The sequence below is a fragment of the Marmota monax genome, unplaced genomic scaffold (assembly GCF_021218885.2).
Source record: "Marmota monax isolate L192 unplaced genomic scaffold, Marmota_monax_Labrador192_F-V1.1 WCK01_AAM20220418_F8-fsc00020, whole genome shotgun sequence".
NCBI lineage: Eukaryota > Metazoa > Chordata > Mammalia > Rodentia > Sciuridae > Marmota > Marmota monax.
This window is the reverse complement of record NW_026692912.1, coordinates 10995359-11021625: the sequence shown is the minus strand read 5'-3', so window position 1 is coordinate 11021625 and position 26267 is coordinate 10995359. Positions and strand designations below refer to the sequence as shown.

Genomic DNA, 26267 nt, shown 5'->3' with positions numbered 1-26267 from the left:
GTTACAGATAGTAAAAGGGAGAGGAAAGGGAACAGCTAGGAGAACGTTTAATGCACAGAGACTGCACAAAAGTTGCAGATGGGCAAGCCAGACCCATGTGGGAAATGGCTCAGAAATTACAGGGAGGAAACATTTATAAGATTAAAGTCAAGATGAGGAAGAAGAAAAGGAGTGGAAAGATGAAAGAGAGAACAGAGAGTGGCAAGATGAAGAAAAGTAGGGGAGAGAAGATGGGGCATACATAAGCTCTGGATCCTTGCTGAGATGACCCCTCCTGGAGGGCTTGAACAGAGACAGAATCAGCCCAAGGCCAAAGAGTGCTCTATTTGAGGTCCTAAATTTACAGCCCAACTTGAATCTCAGACTAGAAATGAAGAATTGGTGAGCAGCCCCTTCCCCTGCGAAGTGGGCAGAGGATCTCCAAACCAGGGTGAGCCAAGAGTCAACTATATAATGGATCTCTACCCAGTGCCCTTTTCAGGAATTTCACACACAGAGCAAAAGCAGCCAACTAGAGCTGCTCCAAACTGGGAATAAGGATCCAAAATAAAAGTGCATATGTGGGCTGCTTAGCAGGGTAGCAGCTAGGGGGCCAGAGCAGTCCTGCTGGAGTTGGCGAGGGCAGTGTGGTGTTAAAGAGAGTGGAGTTCCAAGTCTCTGTCTGTCTACTAGCCATTAGTGAAACCACCAGGGAGGCCTCCTTGAGGGGTGAGCTGTGGTCTTGGCAATGGAAGGATGAATGTGTGAGTTGCAGGCAAGTGGGTGGGAAGGGGGTTCTAAGACCACAGGAAGTTATTTTAGGGACTACAAAAAGGTAGGGGACTAAAGACCGGACTTGTCCTTGGGCCTAAGGGGAGTCAAAGTTATGTCTTAGCCTTTCAGGGGCTAGCTGTACCCCCGGGGAGGCGGGGCCTTGAGCAGGGCTGGGCTGAGGCGCGCCCCCAGGTGCAGTCTCTGGCTTGAGCGAGGGGTGGGGTGAAGCTAGGAAAGCTGGGTTGAGCTAAGGAGGTTAGAGGGGACGCGAGTGGGTCCGTAAGTGGTAGAATTTTGGAGAGGAGTGTTGGGGCTAAAGAACGTTGTGAGGACGGCATTGGGGGATCCTGGGAAAGGGGAGGGAGCGTCTGGGACTTGCACGAGGCCGGGCGGAGCCTCCGAAACGCTCGGGGTCTGCCGGGGGAGCCAGGGAAGACGGGCGGGCGGCGGGGCCCGGGGAGGCGGCGCGGGGGGGGGCGGTCCAGGGCCGATCGGGAGGCGGAGCCCGGAGCTGGGGGCTGCTGGCTAGCGGCTCTGTCGGCTCCTCAGCTTGGGCGTCCTGGTTCGCTTTGGCGTCCGCGGTCTCCGTCTCCGCCGCTGCCTCCTCTTCTTCCTCCTTCGCCACCGCCACCGCCCGCAGCACCGCAGCCCCTCCCGCCATGGCCGCCGCCGGCGCCCGGCGTAGCCCCGGCCCCGGCTTGGCGCTCCGGGGGCGGCCGAGGCTCGGCTTCCACCCGGGGCCGCCGCCACTGCCGCCGCCACTGCTGCTGCTGTTTCTGCTCCTGCTGCCGCCGCCGCTGCTGGCCGGCGCCACCGCCGCCGCCTCGCGGGAGCCCGACAGCCCATGCCGGCTCAAGACAGTCACGGTGTCCACGCTGCCCGCCCTGCGGGAGAGCGACATCGGCTGGAGCGGCGCCCGCTCTGGGGCCGCGGCCGGGGCCGGGGCTGGGACCGGGGCCGGAGCCGCCGCCGCCGCCGCCGCCGCCGCGGCTGCCGCGTCCCCGGGCTCCGCGGGCTCTGCCGGCACAGCCGCCGAGTCGCGCCTCCTGCTCTTTGTGCGTAACGAGCTGCCGGGGCGCATCGCAGTGCAAGATGACCTGGACAACACCGAGCTGCCCTTCTTCACCCTGGGTAAGACTAGACGCCGGCACACGCGGGATCCCAAGGAACCCTGAACCCCTAAGTGAGGCCAGACAAGTGGGGGCGCCCTGGGGATCCCCACCCAGGCTGCCCCGAGTGGGGTTGGCAAAGGGCAACCTGAGGGCCCCGGAGGGCGCACAGGTGGTTGGAAAGGAGTGTGGTGCAGGAGGTCCTGGAGAGAGCGCAACGGGAGCCCGGGGGCGTGCCAGTGGTCCCGCAGTGGGGACTTGTCCCTTTGCCTCTCAGTCCATATATTGAACTGTGCCCCATCCATCCCGGACGCCAGAGACTCAAATCGATGAGTGTACACTGACTAGAGTCTCGGTCAGCCCCCTCTCTGAAAACAGTTCGCGATCAACCCTCCCACTGCTCCTCCAGCCACGGTCACTGGCCGCCCACGGCTACCACCAGCTCGCTCTCGCCTTGGAGTTATGGGTTCAGCCCTTCCAGAGAGATATTCTCGAGAATCACAGCGGAGTAGCTCCATTTATAATGACCAAGCCCGCAAAAGCTCATCTTCTGTATGGGCTGGATGACCTTGGCTAAGTCGCTTCTCCTCTCTGAGCCTTAGTTTTGACCTTCCGTGAAATGGGGCTGGAATCGATTGAGTGATTTCCGAGGACTGGGATTCTGATTCCAAGGTCTCCACTTTTAGATTGGCTCTCTACCCTCGTATTCGCTTTGGTTTTCTACTCTCCTGGCAGAGAATAAGGTTTGTCCTCCCAGCTCAATCCCCCGGCTAATAATAATAACTTAACAGCAAGAAAAGGGAGGGGAAAGGAAAGGGTGGGTGTAGGGGGGCTCAAACGGAAAAGTTAATCAGAAAGTTCGCCAGCAGCTTTGCTGCCTGCTGATTCCCGGCGCGAATCCCGGAGGAGTCGGCCCTTCCGTGGAGCTGTGGGAAGCGCGTCTGATTTCCCACCCGGGTAATTGATAGCTTAATTATCTCGGAGAGCGTTTACAAAAATGTTGTTCCCCCTTAGCTCTCCCGCGCTTGCTGCTCGCTGGCTCTCCCCTCCCCTCTTGGGGGCGCGGGGCCCGATTGGTTGTCTGAGCTGGCCAACAACAGAGCCTTACAGGCGCCCGGGGCTAGCCAGGCTTCCGACCTCTCTTCCCAGGGTCCTTGGGCTCTGGCATCGCGGGGGTGACCGGCCTTGGTGGTCAGCGCCCTTAGGTTCCCTATGCCTGAGCCTCCGGGGTTAACTCCTTGCTCGTCGGAGAAGCCCTACAGAGTAATCTATGTACTAGACTTAACTCTCCTGGGAACCCTGATATTTAAAGATATATTTTGTGACACCCCAGTTCTCTTCCCCTTTATGCAGGCTGCCTATGGGGATTTGAGCGAGTGCCAGGCTCTCTCCTGGTCTGGGCTTGATCATCTGGGTTGGGGCCGCCCTAGGCTCTCCTGCCTGGCTGTAACCTGAGAGTGCAGAGCTTTCTGGGAGGCAAAGCAGGAAAGCATCTTACAGGTTCCCTGGGGACTTCCCACGGAGGCGCATCTGACTTGCAAGGCATACAACACACACACACACACACACACACACAGACATTCGCGCACGCAGACACACACACACACACACACACCAGTACCCCTTCCCACATGCACCTGTGGGGCTGTCCATGTCCATGGAAGTGGATGAGAGTGGGGGTGAATTCTTTAGGCACTGAGATTAAAAAAAAATCATCTCACAGCTCCTGTTTCCTGGACTGGCCGAGGGTGTGGGGAGGGTGGCGTGAGGGGCGGTGGTGGGGAAGTCCTGCCAGTGACATAAAAGATAACCCTTTGTGACACTTCCAATCCTCCAAATCTTTCTACTCCGAGATATGGTGAGAACTCAGCTCCTAAATGGCCATTCAAAGGAGGGGGAAGGGAATCCGCCCTTGAGTGCCCTGACTTGGCAGTGAGAACCCCAGAGCATTCCAGTTCCTCAAAGATGTGGAGGACCAAGTCCAGCCAGTGCAGAGGCCCCAGAATTCCTGGAACTAGCAATCCTTTCCATTTTGAACTTTTGCTTTCAAGGGGATGAATGCTTGGGATTCTGAGGCAAACCGAGTGAGGAACTGGAAGTCTTGAATCCACTAGGATCCATGTGTCAGCTTGAGAGTCCCCCTGAGTCCTCCACTTGCAGCCTTCGCTCTCTCTGATGCACAACTGCTGAGCCTTGTGGCTGGGGACTGCCTGCCCCACGGAGTGGCCAGGTGCTCTCTTCCTTGGCAGCACTGAGCCCTTTGGATACACGCTGGGTTTGGGTTCCTACCTCCTCCTCCCCCAAGCGCCCTGGATGGCAGCTCAAGTTCTCCGACAGGGATTTGGCTAGCGAGGTAGTCACCAGATGGCAGGGTATAGCAGGAGCTGTGTAGGGAGACGTGGGCTTTTTATTTGTGTTGGTCTTCGACTGTTTGCATGTAAACACGGAGTGCACAATGAGCTCTTGGAGGGCCAGACTGGCTGGCAGTTAGGGTTGTGGTGGTGGTAACGGGGAATGACATATGAGTTATTCATGGTCATCTCTTTTTGAGGTCCCAAGGCAACCCCATCCCATCTTCAGACCTTTTAAACTTCCTGCCCAGTGGTTGTCTCTGGTGAGTTAGGCAAGACTTTCTCTACTAGTTTGTCTGTTCAGGGAATTTGGAGATGACCAGGTGCCACAGCTAGGTGTATAAAGTTGGGGCCAAACCCTGCCAGTAGTGGGGAGTGTTGAGTCACCACTAGGGGGTGATGGTGTCTGCCAAAGGCTTCCTGACATGCTTTGGGTCCTGGGTCCAGAGTTACTGTTGGTAAAACATTTCTGTTGTTAAAGTGGTGGTGGTGGTGGGGGGGGGGAGGCAAACAAACAAAAGGTAGATTTTCCATTTTAACCTAAATTCAGTTTTGTGAGCCTCAAAGTAATTCTGCACACACTGCCTACCCTCCCCATTCTCCAAAGTCACCTTCCTACCTGGCCGTGCCTCACTGCGTTTTGCCTTTTTTATTTGAGTGATTGGCTCTGTTATTGGTAACCTCTCCATGGAAAAGGACTTTTCTTCAATTCTGTTCCTTTTCATATTTCTACTCTCTCCATCAAGTTCCCACCTGCTTTGTGTAGATGGAAGTTTCCCTCAGATGTGAAAGATCCCCCAAGTTTCTGTGCTTGGTTCTCTTTTTTAGAATCTGATTATAAGTCAATGACATTGACAAAGTGAATTTCCCTGAAAGTGATTGAGAATAGCAAGTAGTTATTGAATCTTTAATGTATTGCTCAGAGTTTAACTCTTGCTGTGTATTATTAAGTCACACAAAATGCATAGAGTGGTCACTACTGTTATTCCCAGTTGACAGATGAGGAAGCTTTCTTAGAGGTCAAGTACCTTGTCCAAAGTCACACTGAGAGTACATGGTACATCTAGAACTGGAATCCCAGTCTGTTTGAGACTTACCTCCTTGGTAAATGCCACCTGGTATTCTGATCCTACATACTATGAGGGTATGGCACCAGGCAGATAAGCAGGATAGTCATTAACAAGACAAGGACCTTTCTGCACATGAATTTCAGTCACATTGGTGGGCAGAAGTATGAGCGTTTGAAAGTGAGACATGAGTTAAATGACCTCCAATGACCCTGGAAGCTTAAAGTTCCATGACTCATAAGATGTCAAAGGGCATTCTTCTCAATGGTGCTCATGAGTGATAAAGAACATACATTCTGTGAACATCAGGGAAGAAAGACATCTCCATAAACTTGCAGAAGATTGGGGACATTTTCTGGACCAGAAAAAACCTGGGTAGGTGTTGAAGGATTTAATAGAATATTTCAGATGCTGAATGCTAAATGTGGCTTGGGAGCGTAAGGTTGGTTAGGATCTGGAAATCTCCACCCTGGCTCACTGTGACCTTGAACAAGTCATTTATCCCCCAGAGCTTTAATTCTTTGTGCTATAAAATGAGTGGGTAGATGAGCCCTAAAATAATCCTTTGGTGTAAAGATCCTGTGAACTTGAAGTGCCCTGACCTACACTGTGACTCTGACTAGCTCCTCTTGCTTCTTACTGTGTGTTTCCCTGTGCATGGGGGTGTTGGGAGGATAGATTGAAAGGAAAGGCTTTGAATAGGAGCAACTGCCAGCGCAGGGCTTCTGAGGTGAACCTGCACGCCTCTCAGTCCTCATTTACCCCCAGGCAGCCCCAGAGTCTGCTTGTGGATTTAGCTTTCATGCCCACAGGTAGGGAAATGTCATCCTTTTTCCTATGCTTGATAGTGGCCAGGCCAGGCAGTTTACCACCTGCCTTGATTCAGCAAAACGGGGGAAAAAGCGATAACATCGAACAACTACTCATTGTCAACATTTCTTAGTGATTTGCTTTGCCATGTAAACCCTACAGGAGAAGAGTGTGCTCTGTACTGGGGGAAGGGAGTCTGCAGAAGGAAAAGCCACCTAGGAGTATATCTTTAAATGCACCCACCTGGGCAGGTCCTCCAGTATCCTGGCGGTCTGTTCCAAAAGGATGCTCTTCTCAAGGAGCTGATTGGCCTGGGTGGAAGACAAAGATGTAGTCTGGAACTCCGAGCTGGAGAGTCCAGCAGAGGTTCCTTAAAATACAGATTAAAATGGATACTCAGAGAAAAACCTCCAGGGGGAGCGAGGGGCCGGCACTTTCCCAGAAGCGATACAGGGAAAAGGGAGTTTGGCTAAAGAAAAGCAATCCACAAAGGGCTGGAGAAACTTGCTGCAGATGTCCACACACAAGGAACAATCCGTGTTTTGTGGGGTCGAGTACTACAAGAGGGTGTGTCCCATGGAGCTGTCCAGCAACCCCGCGTGCTGACCTGCATTGTGGTAAGATCCAAATAGAGTGTTCAAGAGAGACTAGCAGCTCTTTGGCAGGCACTTCAAGGCGGGACCCAAGCCTTGGGAGAATTTGGACTGTTTGCCCTTTTTGGTTTCTGGTTTGATTCTGAAGGTTAATACCCTTCTTTCAGAGCGAGGAAAGGGGGTTACAAATAGTAGTAAGGTCTGTAGAGATTTCTGACCACAGAATATTCATTAACATCACTTCCAGTGTTCTCTGCGGTGTGTGAGAGATTCTGGGATGAAAAATAGGGAGACCTTGCCTTGAAACAAAGCTAGGCCTAAAACAATGTATGCAGTTTCCTCATTGGGACACCAGGTTTCTTATCATTAAATGAGTCATTCATGTAACACTCAGATTTCAAGGTTCCATCTGCTTTGATGCTCCACATTTCTGGGACATTGTAAATGAGGTCTTGGGTAGCGGTTGAGGTATTTAGAGAACTCTGATCTGAGTCTTCTTCCCTCTTCCATTCACTTTCCTTACTCTGTACCCTACCCTACCTTTTGCCAGCTCAAAGCTGAAGAAATCTATTTAATACTTAGGGCAGAGAGAAATACATAGTCTGCTCTCAGCAAGTTCTTTGTTACTGAGGGAGAAATGGGGCAGGGAGAAGGGAGGAATCCGTTCAGTTGTCAGAGAGGCTGACATATCTTTAAATGCACCCACCTGGGCAGGTCCTCCAGTATCCTGGCGGTATGTTCCAAAAGGATGCTCTTCTCAAGGAGCTGATTGGCCTGGGTGGAAGGCCATGCCAACCAGATTTGCTGTTTCTGGGGGTGTTGGGGGTCAGTGACCCCAGCGAGACAGCAGAAGCTATGCAAGCTTTGCTGTGACCCAGAAGTTGATTGTTTTCCTGCGCTGAGCCCTCGGGTCACAGATATGTTCTATAATTCTCATTTGCAGGAAGTGGGGCAGGAGGTTTGACCAGGACTCTGGCAGGCAAAGCCTCCTTCTTTGTGTGGTGTTCTAGGCCCTGTGTGTCATCTGACAATGGGAGCATCTGTGCTGGAGGAGGAAGGATGGAGACTGGCCGTGGCCTCCTGGGTGACATCTGGAAAGTGTTACTGCAGCAGTTCACTTTGACAGGCTCCTAGCAGCACACACTCTCTGAGAGCATCAAATTCACTGTTTCCACTATGTGTGGTGACATTGAAGTTCAGACAAGGAAAGGAACCTACAAGAGTGCCCACAGCTCACACTTAGAGCTAACAGCCTTCAATTCCACTTTTCCTCTCACAATGCGGGACCTCTCACAGTAGTACTGGGTTTCCCTAAGCCCAGGATCTCCTCCTCTTGCCAAAAAAAAAAAAAAAAAAAAAAGACCTCTAAGGAGAAAAATCTCCTTAAGGATTGAATTTGTTCTCCTGCCCAGGTAGGTGGAAGAAGTCTCTTCTAGGAAAGGAAAAGAAGAGTTGGGTTTAACCTTGGAGTGGAGCTGCATTAGGGAGATGCTTCCGTTACAGAGCTGATGCTTTCCCAAGTTCTCACACTGACCAGCTAGTGGCAACAGAAGATTAACTATAAGCAAGAGAGCTGGCTTCCCTGCCTAGCGCCATAGCCTTTCCGCCCAGAAGGAGGCAGGCAGCAGGGCCTGCTCTGTTATCTAGTGCTTGCTCTCTGCTTTCACTAGCTTGTCCCTGCTGACTGTAGTTCTTTTGGACATAGCCCCCAAGAAGACCTCCCTTTTGAATGAAAAAGGGGTAGATGTTGTCCACTCAATGTAAGAATCAAGACTGGAATATTTGCAGCTTCTGTACAGCATAGAATATACAAGCAGTGCAGTCTGGGAGTTGAAATTTGATAAGGATGTTGTATTTTACCAAGCATTAGGGTTTTAACCATGCGAAGGAACCACTGGAGATCCGTGTTTCCACACCCCCTGTCTGGCTCAGCAGTTCTGTCCACCACAGTTCCAACACTGAACTCCCTGGTCTGGCTGCTTCTAGCCTTATCCTCTTTAATCCAGCCTCTGTACTTGCAGAGAGAGTGATTTCATTAAAAGCCCAAATCTGATAATGGTTATCTTCTTTTAAAACACTGACGGTTCCTTATTGTTCTTAGGGTAAAGTTCAAGCTCCCTACTGTAGTACAAGTTCCATGAGTACAATCTGCGGACTGCCCTACTCTAAGAACCCTTCCTTCTCATTCTGTGTCTGCCTCCCCTGTGGGAAAATTTCTTCTCATCTTTCAAAACTAAATTCTCATGTCTTTGAGGTCTTTCCTATGCCTTCGCTCCAGCATTGAACACTCTGGGCCTTGGTCCCACTGTCAGTATAAAGACCATTATGGAATGGGGACCGTTGAGCACCTGTGCTGTTCCAACATTGTGCTGGTGCTAAGGACATAGCAGAGGGCCAAATACCAGGCACTCTTGCATGAGAGACCTTCTATCCCTTTGTGTGCCTGGGGGCTCATATTTGTGTGTTACTGTTTGAAGACAATAGCAATAAACATAATAAGTCAATTACATAGCATGTGAGAAGATAATACATTCTGTAAAACAAAACAAAACAAAAAAGCAAAAAAAAAAAAAATGGAAAAGAGAGCCAGGAGTTCACAGGTGAGTCGACTGGTTTTAATATTTAGCAGATTTGAGCAAGAGGAGCTTATTGAAAATGGGAGATTGGAACAACAACTAGACAGATGAAGCAGTTAGCCAAAAAGATTATCTAGCAAAGGAATGTTCCAGGCAGAGATGGACTGCAGTAAGGCCTTACTCAGGAGCACCCTGGGATTGCTTAAGGCACTGCAGGAGGCTGGTGGGCCAAAAGTAGAGTGCACCAAGGGAGGGCAGGAGCCTAGTCACCCAGGGATATATAGACAACAGTCAGAATTTGGACTTTGGTTCTGAGTACAGTGGAGAGCAATGCAGGTGAGAGAGGATGGTGGCTTGGAGTAGACCAGCAATCTTCATAGTTGTGTGTTTCCTCCCCTACCTGCCAGGCTTGCCTGTGTACCCCATGAGCTGCAGACGTACCTCCATTGTCTCTGCAGCTGCAATGCCTCACCCTGTGCTTGGCACGACATAATGTACAGGAGATCTTAGATAACCGGTACCCTGATTTTGCCAATTTTCATCCCAGAATCCATACTGGGCAAAACTAGAGAGGTGTTGAAGTCCCACTTTTTCATTAAAAATGAGCTTACTGCCACCTCGGCCATGGAACGGTCCCTCTTCTGAACTCCAATTGCCAGTTCCTCTACTTTCTTCTGTCTGCTGATCGTCTGTGGTGTTGGTAGGATGGTAATGAGATCATTTGATTAGAGAGGAGAGTGCTGCATTTAGGGAAGACCTCACCTTGAGTAGCTTAAAAGCCTACAGGATTAGAACTGGTGCACCACAGCAGACAGAGGCATTGAATAGTTAGGGAGATGATACACCATGTTCTGGGATCATCAAATATCAGAAGTGGAAAGAATTTAGCATGGTATCTAAGCAAATAACTTGTTTCTAAAGATGGGGAAGTCAAGGTCACTGTGACAACTCAGTGATGGAGCAGATGCCAGATCCCAGATCTTCTGCCTCCCAGTCCAGTGTGTCTTCCCCCCACCTTAGAGGAAGGTCAGCTTAGGTGACCAGGATGGCAGAAGTGAAAATCCAGCACAATATAAAGTAACCCACTTTGTTCCTGATGTCTTCACTCCAGCATTGAACCCTCTGGGCCTTGGTCCCACTGCCAGTATGAAGATCATTATGGAATTCTAAATGACAAACATGGTTCATCTTAAGTAGTAGGTGAGCTCTGGAGCTCAGAGGAGTTAAGAAACACACCTTATGGCAAAGCTATTACACAGCTAAGTTCTGTCTAAACCCAGGTCTGCCTGGTTCCATAGACGTGTTCTCTCTGCCTTATGTGCTGCACAGAACTAGAGGTGCTCATGAGTTTTTGTCCCTTAACAACCTCTTTTCTGTCCTATCTCTTCCTTGTCTCATTACCAGGAAGTTGTAGATCTTTCTTAGATTCAGGAACTCGGGTGTGACAGCCTCACAAGCCCTCAGGACCCAGCACCTTCTTTCTCTGTTGCAGGAGCTGACTCTCCAGCTGCCAGCCCCTTTGCCCGCTCCTTGCTGCTCTGCAGAGAGGGCACCAGGCCTTGTCCCAGACCTGCTTGACAAGCAAATTCCTCCTGTGCTTCTGGGTTTCCTCCTCCCTTGCCTTCCTCCTTGCCTCCCACCTTCTCCCTTCCTCCCACTGCCTTCCTGCCCTTCCTCTCTCCTGCATTCTTTCTGTCTCCTTCCCTTACCCTTCCTTCCTCCCAACCCTCAAGGATTTCCCACCTTATGCTATGTATAGTATACTAAGGAACCTGAGATCTGGTGCTTCCAGGAATTTATGTAAGCTCAATTTTCTTTCTAGTAATGGGAAGGCTGTCTATTGTCGGAGAAGCAGCCCCTGTTTGACTACGTGCATGTTCTCAGCCTGTCTCTGCCCAGCCCCAAGTAGGAATTTGATTTAAATTTTAGTGCTCTCTAATAGCACTGTATAATTTTTTTTGTTCCTATCTCGAAAATGGGATGTATGTGTAAAAATTACTGTAGAGGTGTGTGTGTGTGTGTGTGTGTGTGTGTGTGTGTTGCTGTAAGGATCCAAATAAATAGCACATATTCATCTAGAATATTAGAACTAGATAATGTAATGCCTTTGAGATCCGACTCAGCCCCCTCCTTATTTAGCAAACAGAAGTGCCTTTTCCAAGTTCTCACAGCTAATCGAAAACAAAATCTAATTGCTAGTTCAGGCCCTCTGACTAAGAGGCGGTGTACTGGAGTCGAACGTGCCAGGTCTAAGGGCACAAAACTCCGGAATCAAGTCCTCCATGGACTCCTTTTTAACCTTAGACTTTGTACGCCACTTCTCTGAGCCTGTGTTTGCTCTTCAACAAAGTGAAGAAAACCCAGTCATCACTTTTCTGGGTTGCTCTGTAATTAATTTTGGAAAGCTCTCCATAAACCACATTTTCATCAGTGCCCAGAGGTGTGCACATTTTTTTTTGTGCCCTAAGGCGCATGATCCTTGTGGAAATAGTTGTGTGTAAAGCACCTAGCGGCGTCTGGCACACAGTTTGCGTTCCATGCCTCTTTGCCACCTGGAGTCCTTTTTTTGGAAGGAGGTGGAGGTATGAATAAATAATGAGTGTGAATTCCCTCCCTCCCCCCTTCCTACTCCAATGTGCTTGGCCTATGCCTCTCCCTTCCCCCATCTTCCCTCCTCAGCAAGGCACAAAATGATGAAGTTGACCATTCATTGATCTCATCTGGTTCTGGGGGCGGGGGAGCAGGGAACTCCAGGGTCGTCTGAGGACAGTTTGGACAGAGAAGCACTTAGAGACTGAGTCTAAGGCAGGTGGGTGTAGGGGGTGGCAGGCGGGTGGATTGCTTTCCCTTCTTGTGGCGGTTGCCTGACAAAGCCTTACTCTCAGGCACCCAGGGAAGTCACGAGTGGTTCTGCAAGCAGCCGAAAAGGGAAGGAACATTTCCATTAGCAGAATCAGCAGAAAAGAGATTTCCAGTCACAGTAATAGCTGCATTTGGGGGAATCATTTCAGTGGTGGCTGTGGGTGGAAGAGGAAAGGGGGCGGGGAGACAAGGAAAGGCACAAGGAGACGTCTGGTCTACTTGCCCAGAGCTTATAGCACTGAGTGACAGCCAGGTGACAGAGGAGGGCAGGGTGACTACTGCTAACCAGGGATGGTCCTTTGACCAACATCCTGGATCTTCCACCCTCCAGATGGACAGAGCTTCTTTGCAGGGAGTCCCTGTGGGAGGCTGTAGGCTTCCTGGATGCTGCCTTTGACTTTGCTCCAATTACCTGAATTACTCTTTTCAATACTTGCGGAGCCAGGAACAACTTCCTTGGCTCCTGGGATTTGTAGAAAGAAAAGGTTCTTGATTTAGCTCAGTCTTTCCTAAAGTTAGCTTCTTTTCAGCATCCCCTTAGAGCCTAGGTTCTCAAGGCCAGAATTGCCAATGCACCTGGGGTGGGGCTTGGGAACCTGTGCTTTAGGTGTCCTGAATCCTTGGCAGGTTCCTGGAGGACCTCTGTGAGGTGACCCTGTGCACACCTCTTAGGCCTCACCTCCTGATATTCCTTTTCCCATTTGTCAGCCTAGGCTCACTGATGACTTACAGATTCCTGAGGGCAACCTGTGACCTGCATATTCCTGACCCCAGAATGAATATACTGTTCTGTCTCCTTAGATCACTTTCCATCTCTTGATTCATCAGGCCAACTCAGAGACTCAATTAAGCTGCTTCCTCCTCTAGGGCCTCCCCTCAAGCTTGATTACAATATTTATTTTCTGAATGCCTACACCACCAGCCCAGTATGATTGCCATATTTGGTAAATAAAAATACAGGATGCCCAGTTAAACTTGAATTTCAGATAAACAACGAATAGTTGTTTAGTACAAGCATGTCCCATGGAGAACCTGGGACATATTTATGCTGAAGATGCCTCACTAGTTTCTGAAGTTCATTAACTGAGCATCCTGTGTTTGATTTGGAAACGCTGGGGGGTGCTGTAGTTTGTCTCTTCCTCCCATCTGGGAGCACCTCACTGGTGTTCGGTTGGCCCTACACCTTGTTTATCCACATTTCCTCATCTTGGGAAATCACACTGTTATCCAGCCAGCTTTTCAAGCTAAAGGGTCATATTCCTTCCTTTCCCTTGCCTCTTTTTTTTTGGCCATTCAACTCTTGGTTTTACTTCTGAAGTGACTCAAAATCCACTTCTCAAAATTCTCACTGCCACTTCTTTTGTCCAAGGCACCGTCCTTCCCAGCTGATCTCCCTCGGCTTGCCCATCCCCTTTCCTTTCATTGTTCTATGCAGTGTACAGTCCTCGGGCCAAATCCAGCCCTCTACCTGTTTTTCTTTTTCTTTTTCTTTTTTGGTATGGGGGATTGAACCCAGGGGCACTGAACCATTGAGCCATATCACCAGACCTTTTATGTATTTTATCTAGAGACAGGATCTCATTGAATTGCTTAGGGCCTCACTAAGTTGCTTTAGCTGGCTTTGAACTCATGATCCTCTTGCCTCAGCCTCCCAATCTTCGGGGATTATAGGCATGAGCCACTGCACCTGGCCCTCTGCCTGTTTTTGTCATGGCCTTATGCCTGTTAATTAAAAAAAAAGTTGAAAAAATCAGAAGAGGAATAATACCTTGTGAAAAGTGATAATTATACGGAACTCAGATGTCAGTGCCTATAAATAAAGATTACTGGAACATGGCCACAGTCATTTGTTTCTGTGTTGCTCTGGCTGCCGATGTTCTGTAGAGGCAGGGTTCAGTGGTAGTAGCCACAGTGTCTCAGTCCTGCAAAAACTCAAATATTTACTAATTGTCCTTCATAGGAAAAGCTTGAAAATCCCTGCTCCATATAGTGGCCAAGCAATCTTTTCCAAAAAACAAATTAGATCTCACTACTTCCCTGTTTAAAACCTTCAATTGCTTCTCATTGATCTTAGGATAAAAATCCTAATTCCTTTTTAGGGTCTACAGAATTCTCAATAATTCGCCTCCCTCTCTGAAGTCGTTTTTCATCTTTTTTCTCTTGCCCACAAAAAGTGAATCTTATCTCCTTCAAGAAGTCTTCCCAGACCAAAGAGTGGCACCCTGTACACCTCCCTCCCATAGCTTTCTAGTCCATTGGTTTCAAAGCCTTTAACTGTCTGCGTGAGCTCTGTAGTTAGGACACATCACACATATAGGTGCTGAGTACACACGATCTGAGAAAATGGGCAGGAATGGGGATGCCAGTTGGTGAATACCACCTGAGAGGGAATCTCCCTCATCAGGTGTTTCCCTTGGGAGATTAAGAGGAGGATTCCAGTGGCTGGAGTTCATGACATTTTTCAAGAATCACCTGGTTTTTAGTAAATGCTACCACGTGTGGGTTAAAGAAACAGAAGTAAAAAGGCCTGTTTCCCAGTCCCCAGGACCAGCCCTTGCCTCACCTTCCTTGCAGTTGGACAGAGTTTAAAACAAGCCAGAGGAAGTCCTGTGGAAAAGGACCTCGTGGAACCCAGGATCAGAGGAACATGGCAGGGAGGGCCGGGATTTGGTGCCATTTCCGCTGGGTGTTGTGGTCCAGCTGATTTTCTGGGTATCCCCATTTCTAATGTGATAAGACGAAGCCAGGTGGTTTATGAGTGGCTTCTCAGCTCTCTGGGCTCAGCAGGTGCTCCTGGGGGAACTTCTGAGGCTGGAACTGCAACTAGATACAGTCCACTTCCTTCTTTCCCACTCGGCATCCTTCCTGGGGCGTCTGAAGATCAGACCCTTATCTCTGAACCCAGGTGTGACTGGGGTTTTCAAGTCCAGTCTCACACTAATTTGTTAGGGAATCTTCTTCAATTTCTTTCTCTTTGGCCTCCCCCAGGGAGGGAGACTAGAGAAGCTGACCGCTCAGCTCAAAAATAACCAATTACCTGTCTGCCTGTAGTGGGCCTCCTACTGTCTCTCCCTCCTGTCTCTGTCCGCTTTGTTCTCGTAGCCTCTTTAAAACATCTCTCCAAAACCCAGACGCCTCTAGGGAGTTGCCCCCATTCACCTGGCTCCCTGCCTCCAGACAGGGAACAGAAGGTCTCTCTTCCCAACAAGGGATAGCAGGTGGGAGGGCTAGGCACTCAGAAATGGCTGCTGCAAACCTTAGAAATCTTAACAGGTTTTGCAAGCCTGGTAACTACAGAACCGTGCTAGTTTTGGAGGTAAGTGCCTTCTTTCTGACATTGACTTACTATGTAACTTAAAAAAAAATGCAATCCCCCTTTCCAGGGGCCTCATATAAGATTAAGGAAATGTTCTAATAGCCTATTGTCTTTCAGGAAGTTGGGAAAGATTGGACCACATAAAATACTCCAAGAAATTGCTGCTGGAATTCCAGGTGCCTGGGTCTATGCCTATCATATAGTAGACACTTAATAAATATTTGTTGAAAGAAAGAAAGAAAGAATGCATGAATGATGAACAGAAAATATGTGTGGTCCTTCTGCACTCTCTACTTCTGTATCCATGACAGTCACTTAACTGAAGCCTTAGAGTCCTCAATGCAAGGCCTTATCAGTCACTACTAGTCAATGAGAGTTAGTATTGGTGATGAATTTTATTGACATTCCCTAGACTGAACCAATTCACTTGCGAACCCTAGTCTCTTAGTCCATGCAGTCACGATTCTGTGGTTCCTCCATCCCATATCCTGTGCTGGGTTCCAGGGGCCCAGAAATGCAGGGAGCTCACAGTCTATTGGGATAATAACATTGTACATTTTGATTTGCAAAGCTCCTTTCCATGAGTATTTTTTGTATCCCATATTACAGATGAAGAAATGGCCATTTGGAGAGATCAAGTCTATTATACAAGGTCACCTGGTAAATGAAATTAGATATATTTGTTTTGGAAAGGAAATTTTATATCACTGTCATGAAGGAAGACCAGAATAATGCTATAAATGGAAGACAGCCTGTAAAAGTAAGCGTGTAACTATGGAAGTTAAAATACAAAACCACTCATGTGCCATCTAATTCATCACTCACACAATAATGTTGTGCAGAACATTGACCAACCCAAGCACAGAGGGATGGATGGTCCACTAAAATTCAAATTGTGCCCACTTAATTATCAGATTTCATTTACTCTGTGTGTGTGTGTGTGTGTTTGAAGATATCCTTCTTGCCTCATAACTACCATCTTTTCAGATGCAACTTCTGTGTCCCTTTACTGCTTTTAGAATCACTTTCCTGGCTCACCCAAGAATAGTTATTTCCCAGGCATTCTGTGTATTTAGCACATTCTATATTTTCAAAGAAATATGATCATTTAATTGCCTGTCTTTCTTACTAGTCTGTATGTTTCTTAAGTTGAACATCATTTATTTTTAATATCTGTAGCTCCAGTAACTAGTTATGAGCATGTTTATTAAATTTCTAACCTTAATTTTTAATTTTTACAAAAGGAATACAAGCTTGGAACAAATGCAATTCAGGAATTGTGAAGGACAAAGGGAAGATCTCTCCTCCACTTGAACTTATTCCTCAGAGTTGGTCATAAGGAAGAGGTTGCTGGGATTGTGAGGATTGTGCACATACATGCGCCCAGATAACCACTTTTACTGCAGTAACACAGAGGAAGTCACTCTGCAAGTGTTTTGCAGGTCGCTCAGGGATGTGGATGAAATTTTCTTCTGATTGGTACATTGGCTTTTAAAACTGGGTTCTGTTAGAGATCAGGGGAGTGTTTGTTGCTCTGGATTTCAACCTAAGAGATGCTCCACGTTAAAATCTGTCTGTAACACATGGGCTCTAATTTTCTTTGAATAAGAGATTCTACAGCTTTTAAAAAATGTTTTATGAGCACAGCACTAAGCCCAAACCACTTTATTGATATTTATTCTCCACATACAGTATATTGGAAAGAAGAGTGTTAATGTTTCTCTCATGCTTTACAGAGGTTGCATGATTGGAGAAAGCTCAGTGGCCATCTTGCATTTAATATTAGACCTTAATTAATTAACCTTAATTAATTAATGCTTTACAAAGGCATGTTTGAATAGTAGGTCAGTAGGCTGTTCCAACATTGCTAGGCCTAAGAATCTACTTGCAAATTTCCTCTAGGTCTCAAAGACCTTCTTTACTTTCTCTTGCTTGATTTACACACACACACACACACACACACACATGCATGCACACATCTGCATGTACATATATTCACATGCCCATATGTGTATGCATACATATATTCACATTCATATATCCATGTATATATGAAATGGAGACAGAGGAGGGCACAAGAAGAGGGGATATGACAATTCTGTGTGGAGAAACAACAACAAAAAAAAGAAACTGAACTTTGAGCAAGAGAGGTTGATAGAAAGGAACATTTATTTCACGAGTCGGGGGTGGGTATCTTTTTCTTCCTGGCATGGTATTTGACATGATTGACAAAGCAGTTCTTTTTTTCCTCCTTTCTTAAACTTCTCACATGAGTGGGTAGACAGACAATTCTGGGGAGGGCTACCTGGGTTTAGGCAGAGTTTCTAACCTTAGTAACCCTTGTTTCTGAGGCTATTTGGATTGGCAGTTAGTCAGTTAGTAGAAAGTCTATTAAAGCAGAGAATCATAAAAAATAATAGATGCACCTTAAACATTTCATTTTAACTTAAAATACGTAAGAGTGCATACATTTGCCAACTTTTGGATGTAGGCCCAAGGCCTCTTTCTTTGAGTCCAGGTCATCTGATTGGAGTCCTATGTGATCTTTCCTGCATAAACCATGCTCATAATGCACCAAATATGATCTCCAATGTTAGTTTCATTAAAGGAGACTGAGGACTTATAGATGCTTGCCAACAGATTCTAGAGTTTTATGATTCTTTCTAAATTTTTATAGTTGTCACACCTGACCTAACTCACTAACAATATTTAAGTGACTTTTTTTTAAAAAAACAGTAAATTCAACTTAAATTTATGGATGCACATAAATTCTTAACTTGGACCTTATTTCATTAAACTCTAAAATTATAAGAAACACAGTGAGCATAAACAGGTTTGGGGAAGAAAACTGGTTCCCTGTAAAAATGCAGCTCTATTGTTGGAAGGTCCTTTGAGTACTTGAGAAGAAGCCGCTCAGTAATGCCCACTCTTATGGCTTTGGGGCCCCAGGATGCTGTAGAAAGATGGCGTAACACATAGGCTCACCTGGCAGTCAGTGGAGAGAAGGCCAGATTTTGAAATACACATGAGTTTCAGGTTGGCATTAGGTCACAGCAGTTTTAGTATTTGAGCCTCTAGGTATTATTTGGCCCAAAACTGATTTTAAAAATAGGAAATAGAACCCAGGAGAAGAACCAGGAGTGTATGTCAGTCGACTCAGAGTCTATGGCTCCTCGGAGGACCCTACAGTGATTGCTGGCTTTGGGGTTGCTTTCTTAGGGATGCTTTCCCTGGTGGACACCCGAGGACACTGTGGAATTCTGAAGTGTCCTAGTGTGGAATTTGCTGCATGATAGACTTGCTATTAAATTCCAAGATCATACTGAGCCTGGGGAATAATCCACATATTTCTTTGTTCAGAGGTAATTTTTCAATATTCTTTTAAAAATAATTAAACATTTTCAAAGAATCTTTTCTGTCTATGACCACGTGAGCGGTGATTTCCCTCTCAGTCCTCCCATCCCCTCCCATACCAGGGTACAGTTGTACACAACTCTAGCCACACATCAGTGTACCAGGTGGTCCCATCTTAGAACTCTTGGGACTCCCTGGCCTCATCCATACCAGACTGTCATTGCCTATAGAGAGGCCAGAGCCTAGAAGAGGTACCACCTTGCCTGAAGTCAGAGGACTGAAGAGGCTTCTGACTGCAGATCCAGAATACCAGCTCTGTGTTCTTTCACCTCCACTGGGTTTCCTGGCATGCCTACCTGCTGGGGAGGGCTGGCCAGGTAATGAGAGGGCAGCATGTGGGAGCAGGCTGCCAAGAGTGCTATGCTTTATGAGGTGCAGAGTATAATTCAAAACCCATTTTGGGGACGTCTCGCCCCATAAAACCTCCTCTGGCAGGAATGACTGGGAATTTGTTGTAACTTCCCCTGCACATGTTTTTTTAAAGACCTCTTCTCTCCTTATTTTGCTTTTTTCTCTGCTTCCTTTCTTTTACCCAATTCTTAGGGACCTTGCCCTGGGGTCCTCACAAGCAAGGGGACACAATGAATAGAACACAATGAATAGCGTTGGCATTGGGGGAAGGACTCCTGCAGTGTAGGCTAATGGAGTGACAAATGATTGTGAAAACACTTATCTTTCTTGGATGATTTTTTTCCTCTGCAAGGATATTGGCTCAGGAAATGACTTCAGGGATCTGCCTTCTACAATGATAGTCCCACTTTTAGATGCCATTCTTGTTTGGGGCAAAATAAGGATCTCATCCAGCACTCCATAGTGTAGTCCAAATAGTGGCTACTCCTTCCTCATTTTCCTGCCCTCTTCATGATGTATCACCTCTCTCCCGGTCTCCTGCAGCCCTGTTCTGGCATCTTCCTCCACGTAGATACTTTATGTGCTGCCTAAAGAATCCTTCCTACAGGTTCTTTCTCTCTTGCTTGGACTCCTCAGTGGAACCCCACTGCTTTACAGGATGGAGAGCAAATTCCCTAACATCTAAGTCCACCACATAAACACCAGATCCACTTTATTATGCCTCTCTCACACAGTTCTTCTGCCTACATTTCAGTCAAACTGGGCTTCTTACTGTTCCCGGAGAATAAGCTATCTTTTCCAATCAGTGACTTTATTCACAGGGTGTCCTCTATCAGGATGCCTGGCCCACCTGTATGTCTGTGGTGGAAACACATCCATACTTTTACAATCTACTTTCTCCATAGAAATCTCTATTCCTCCGTCTTTTCTGCCCTAATTCGGTTTGAACAACTTTATTCAGGAAATGTTCACGATCGCTTTCTAAGGATGTCTCCTTTATGTAGAAATATCAATGTTCTTCTCTTATTTCATTGTCTGCCTGCATAGTTCAAAATGGTAGCTGCTAACCTTTTGTGGGTATTGAGCAGCTGAAATTTACCTAGGGAACTGAGAAACTAAATTTTAAATTTTACCTAACTTAGGTTTCAATAATAGTCAAATATGGCCCTTCGCTATCACACTGGACAGCACAGAATATGCCCACTATTTCAGAATATTGTATTGGATGGTACCAAATATGAGATCTCTGATGGAGTGGAAGGAGTCTTCTCTTTTCTGTTCCTTATTACCTACAACAGGGCCTATTTTTGATTAGATGCCAGCAAGTGTTGGTACAGTGGACTTTGTGGCGAGCAATTACGTAACCTACAATTCCCAAAAGCTCTAGTTTTTTTTTTTTCCATTTTTTAAAAGTTTACATGACAGTAGAGTGTATTTTGATGTATTATACATACATGGAGTATAACCTCCCGTTCTTGTGGTTGTATATGATGTGGCATTTCACTGGTGGTGTATTGACATATGGACTAGGAAAGTTATGTCTGATTCATTCTACTGTGTTCCTATTCCCATCCCCTCTCCCTTCCCTTCATTGGTCTTTGTCTAATTCAATGGACTTCTATTCCCACCTCCTCTGTATCAGAGAGAACATTTAGCCTTTGGTTTTTTGGGATTGGCTTATTTCATTTGGCATGATATTCTCCAGATCCATCCATTTTCCAACAAAATTCATAAAAATCAATCTTATTTATGGCTGAGTAATATTCTATTGTGTATATATACCACATTTTCTTTAATAATTCATCCATTGAAGGGCCCCTAGGTTGGTTCCATAGCTATTGAGAAGTGAGATGTTATAAACATTGATGTGGCTGTGTAACTGTAGTATACTTATATTATGTCCTTTGAATATGTACCAAGGAGTGGGATAACTGGACCAAATGGTGGTTTCTTTCTGAGTTTTCTGAGGAATCTCCATACTGCTTTTCAGAGTGGTTGCACAAATTTTCAGTCCCACAGGAATGTATGAGTATACCCCAAAGATCCAGTTTTAAGGAAGGAGTGCAAAGCAATTTAATTTTTTTTTTAAATTTTTATTATTGGTTGTTCAAAACATTACATAGTTCTTGATATATCATATTTCACACATTTGATTCAAGTGGGTTATGAACTCCCATTTTTACCCCGTATACAGATTGCAGAACTACATCGGTTACACATCCACTTTTTTACATATTGCCATACTAGTGTCTGATGTGTTCTGCTGCCTTTCCTATCCTCTAGTATCCCCGCTCCCCTCCCCTCCCATCTTCTCTCTCTACCCCATCTACTGTAATTCATTTCTCCCCCTTGTTTTTTTTCCCTTTCCCTTCACTTCCTCTTATATGTAATTTTGTATAGCAGTGAGGGTCTCCTTCCATTTCCATGCAATTTCCCTTCTCTCTCCAGCAATTTAATTTTCTAAACATACAAATATTGTTGATAAACATGTTACATCATAAGAATTCATTTGCAAAGCCTAGGATGTTTTGTAGGCCAGGGTGTCTTAGATGACTCACGCTTACCAGGGAATTCCAGGTCCCTGACAGGTCACTTCTCAACCTTAGCTTGCCTTTCCCCACCTCCTCCCTCACACCCCATGCCCAGCCCACGTTGGCAGTGCCGCCTTAAGAAGAAGGGCCCTGGGAGCTCCTACTCCCTGGGAGACAGGTGCAGATGGAGCTGTCTGACATGAGTGCACAGGTTTGAGCTTCCATGGATGTTTTGTAGAAGATTTATAAGTGTTTCTTCGAAAAAGAATTGAAAACTCCCTTGTGGGGGGATGGCATGAGAATGGAATGTGTCTGGCCTTCTCTCTCCTCCCCTCCTCCTCTCATTCTTCTCTTTTCTTCCTCAGTTTCCTCCTCATTCCCAGCTCTTCTCTTTCCTCTTTGCTCTCTGTCTCTGTCAGGGACTGTCTCTCTCTCTCTTTACTTTTAATGTCGTCTTTCTTCTCTCTTCCTACCGCTCTCTCTGTGTATACCTGTGTGCCCCTCTCTCAGTCTTCCCTCCTCTCTGCTCAGGTCTTCCATTCCCTGTCAGTCCCCTTACAATCTCTAGTTTTCTGTACAACTCACTCCTATCTGCCTGCTTTGACCCCAAAACCCCACCCAAACCCCTTCTTGAGGAGCATGGCTGCAACTGCATGCTCAGAACAGGTCCCCTCTCCTCAGAGCCAGTCACTCCAGGGTGGTATTTGCAGGAAAGGAGAGAAAAGAGGAAGGCACTCGTGGACTAAGATGGGCAGGGTTGTGCAGGGTGCGGTTCTAGCTTCTTCCTAATATCAGGGCTTCCACCTTCCAGACAGGGAGAGCTTCTTGGCTAACCTCTGTTATCAGATGCTATTCCAAGTGTCCTGAGTGACCTGAGAGGGCTCAGTGGCTGCATAGTCTGTGTTCTACAAATTTGACTTTGACCTTGGCTTTCGATTTTGAGATGGGTTTGTGAGGGTCTGATAGACAGGACCTGAGTATGCTGTTCCTGTTTTGCTGAACATTCAAAGCTTTATTTTGTGACTCTGGTGGGCTCCTCTGTTGTAACCTTTTCAGCTGTTCTTGTGTTATTCATCATCAGCTCTTTTTAAAAGCTTCCCCCCACCCCTCAGGGCATTAATACATCTTCTGGATAATTTCAGAAGAAATGTTGCAAGACCGATAAATTCTCTTAAGAAAGCATCTCTTCCAAAATTTCAACCATCACAGTACGGATATATAAAAAAAAAAGTCTTTCTACCATAAGTTGTGACAGACAATTAAAGGCATCTGAGCCAAGTCGATATCCCTAAAATATCACATGTGGTGTCCTCTGATGTGATCAGAGGATATTGCCTTTGACCATAATGACAGATGTTAACGAAGGGTGTAAAAGTCTAGTAGTCCTTTAAGATAGATAGCAATTGTTATTGAATCAAGAAGAGTCCTTATTTAAAAAAGCAAAATAAACAAACAAAAGCAGCAAAGCGAGGAGGAGAAGGAAAAGGAGAAGGCAAGGAAAGAAAATAGGTGAGTAACCTGTGCCTGTCTGCAGGGCGGACTTCCAATTTGCTTCTGGAAGAGAACTGGAAATAACTCTTGTCATCCTTGAATTTCTTCCTTTGTTTCCCCCGATTTCCACTTTTAACCTGTAATCAAACATATTGATTTCCCTCCTTTTGAATCCATCCATTTCTCTTCCATCTTTACCCTGGTACTAGTTACTGTCATCTCTGACCTGTAATTCAATCGTCTCCTAATTGGTCTCTCAGACTCTTGCTCCTACTTCCCATCCAGCCCTTCCCAACCCATTCTCCTAGGCTGCCAGAATAGCTTTATAAACAGGTGCATCATTATGCCTCTGCCTAAATTCATGATGACTTCCCATTGTGCTTATAATGAAATACACGGCCCCTAATCAAGGCCTACCTGGCATTCCACCTTAGCTGTACATTAGAATACTTGGGAAGCTTTGAACAATGCTAGGACCTGGGATTTCCCTTAAACCAATTAAAACAGTATAACTAGTTTGGCAGTTTCTTATAAAAATCAGCATGCTTTTGCCATATGATCCAGCAATTGTATTCTTTGGTATTTACCCAAATAAATTGAGAACTTATGTCCTTGCAAAAACTTACATAGGAATGTTTGTAGCAGCTTTTCTCATAATTGTTGGAACCCAGAAGGAAATGAGATGTCTGTCAGGGAATAGGTAAGTGGATAAAAAATTGTAGCACATCCTGACAATGGAACATTTGTCAATAGCAAAATATGTGTGCTACCAAGCTACAAGAAAGATGTGGATGAACCCGCCAAGCATATTTCCAAGTGAAGGAAACCAATCTGAAAAGGCTGTAATATGATTTCAATTCTATGACATTCTGGAAAAGGAAAACCTATAAGAGCCAAGAAAATGATCAGTTGAAATCAGGGGTTGGGTTGGGGTTGGGGTTGGGGTAAGGGGTGAGGGAAGGATGGCCAAGCAGAGTACCAAGGACTCTGGAGAAGGGAAGGTGCTCCAGGTGACAGAGTGATGATGGACAGCTCTTCTCATACATTTGTCACCAACCCTCAGAACATATGTGACAGAGGTTGAACCCAGATGTCAGCTGTGGACTTAAGTTCATAAGCTATGGACATGGCTCATCAGTTGTAATGAATGAGCCACAATAATGAAGATGTAAGTAATGGAGGAATTCTGTTGTGGTAGGGGGTGGTGGAATGTGGGAATTCCCTGTACTTTTCCAGCAATTTCTCTGTCGATCTAAAACTATTCAAAAAAAAATACAAATAAAGACTTTTAGTAAAAAATAAAGTTAGGACCTGAGACAATCAAATCAGGATAACTGAGGGGTGGGACAAGCACTGTTCTGATGTGTGTGTGTGTGTGTGTGTGTGTGTGTGTGTGTGATCCCCCAAGGTGATTTAGGTGATGCCAAGGTACAGCCTGGTTCAGAGTCACTGCCCATTTGGCCATGCCCACCTCCCCCTTCCCCTATAGTGTTTTTTACTGGCTTGCCAGGGGCCCCCCAGAGGTCTTCCCTAGCCTTTCAACCTTAATCAATGTCCACGTTCACCTTTTTCCATAGTCTTTCTCAAAATGTCCTGCCATTCCATTTGCATTTGAGCACTTGTGTATACATATATATTGTCCCTGAGTCCCTCTAGACCAAGCTCTTTGGGGACAGAGACCTTGTCCATTTCGTTTAACATGGTATATACCATTGTGCTTCTCACAATTGTGCTTGGTTCACAGTTGGAACTCAGTAAGTGTGTACAAAATGAATGAATGAATGAGTGAACAAATGAGTAGATTCTTATGCTGCTCCTGGCCACCCCATGGTGGCAAGTCACAGTAGGCCATTGGGAAGAGTGATGGGTGGCTGGAGTTAGGGAGAAGAGGTGCATATACCCTACTTCTACTCCCCTGGGAGGTTGCAGAACATAGAAATAATTTCCTTAATGACTCATGAGCATTCCCCACAATTTCCTTTGCTCTCTGGCTCGTGGCCTGAGTCCAGCATGTAAGTAAGGAAAGGGATGAGTTAAATTTGTCTCTGTCATTTTTATTTTCTTTCTCTGTAATAAAGTTAGTGATCGCTTGGTCAAACTGCAGTATAATGCAATTAGGCTTGTGTGTTCCCATCTCCTTCAAGTGCCATGGGAGTGACTTCTGCTACTGTTGGAAACAGCTTTGTAGTCAGTGAGCAAGCTGAAAGAAAAAAAAAAAATCCCAAAGCCTCTTCCCCACCCCCCCCCGCACTGCCAGTCTCCTTTCCTGCTTCTTTCATATAGGAAATTAAATTGCTTTTAGATTGTGAGCAAAGGGAAGAGTGATGTAGAAACAGGAGATTCACAGGTGCTTTCTGAAGCAGGGAAAATTGCAAAAGATTCCTTTAATCCTCGCCTGGGTGGGAGAGAGAGGTACACACATACTGCTGGAGCAGCACAGTAGGATGCAGTTAAGAATTTATCTTGTTATTGTTTGACTTGAGTTCCAGCTCCTGGCATAATATCTACAGTTGTTTCTTTGCACTTTCAATACATTATTTTATGGTCAACGATGGGTAACTGATGTCAGATTTATGAGGGCAGAGAGCCTGTGAGCTCTTTGGGAGGATATGGTGAGGAAGGTAGGCAGCTAGGTTTTTAGTCCCCTTGAGACTTGGGGAAAGGCTGGGGAGATAAGGCAGAAGACCAGGGATGAAGGGCTCAGTTAACATGGAGCTGCAGAGAGGTCCCAGCCCAGGCAGTCTTGGGCTGTGGAGGAAAAGCTCTGATTTCTAAGCTTGGGTATTCATCCCATGCTCTGAGAGTCTCAAGCAAACCATCTGCATTCTAGGCCAGATCAGCTGGATTGGGAGTAACCACTCTGTTTACTTAAGCAAAGGACATGTATGGAAAGGATTTGGGATCCTACTCTCAAAACCAGAAGAACATAGAACTGGAGTGACTGGGGCTGTGGGCAAACCCTTCCTTACAGACTTCTTTTTGACTCCCTGATGCAGATCTTGAGCTGCATGAAGTATGGTTAGATGCCACTGAGCCATATGAT

At 46.3% G+C, this 26267-nt stretch overlaps 1 protein-coding gene across 4 annotated transcripts in view; it reads left to right on the top strand.

Annotated features, from left to right (window-relative positions):
* The first annotated feature begins 1247 nt into the window (after nucleotides 1-1247).
* Astn2 (astrotactin 2) overlaps nucleotides 1248-26267 on the top strand; it is an 848095-nt gene continuing 823075 nt past the window's right edge. For all 4 annotated transcript variants that reach the window (XM_046451532.2, XM_046451529.2, XM_046451531.2 and 1 more), the window contains exon 1: nucleotides 1248-1884. In XM_046451532.2, coding sequence (XP_046307488.1) covers nucleotides 1413-1884 — 472 coding nt within the window. In that variant the 5' untranslated portion in view covers nucleotides 1248-1412. The remainder of the gene's footprint in view (nucleotides 1885-26267) is intronic.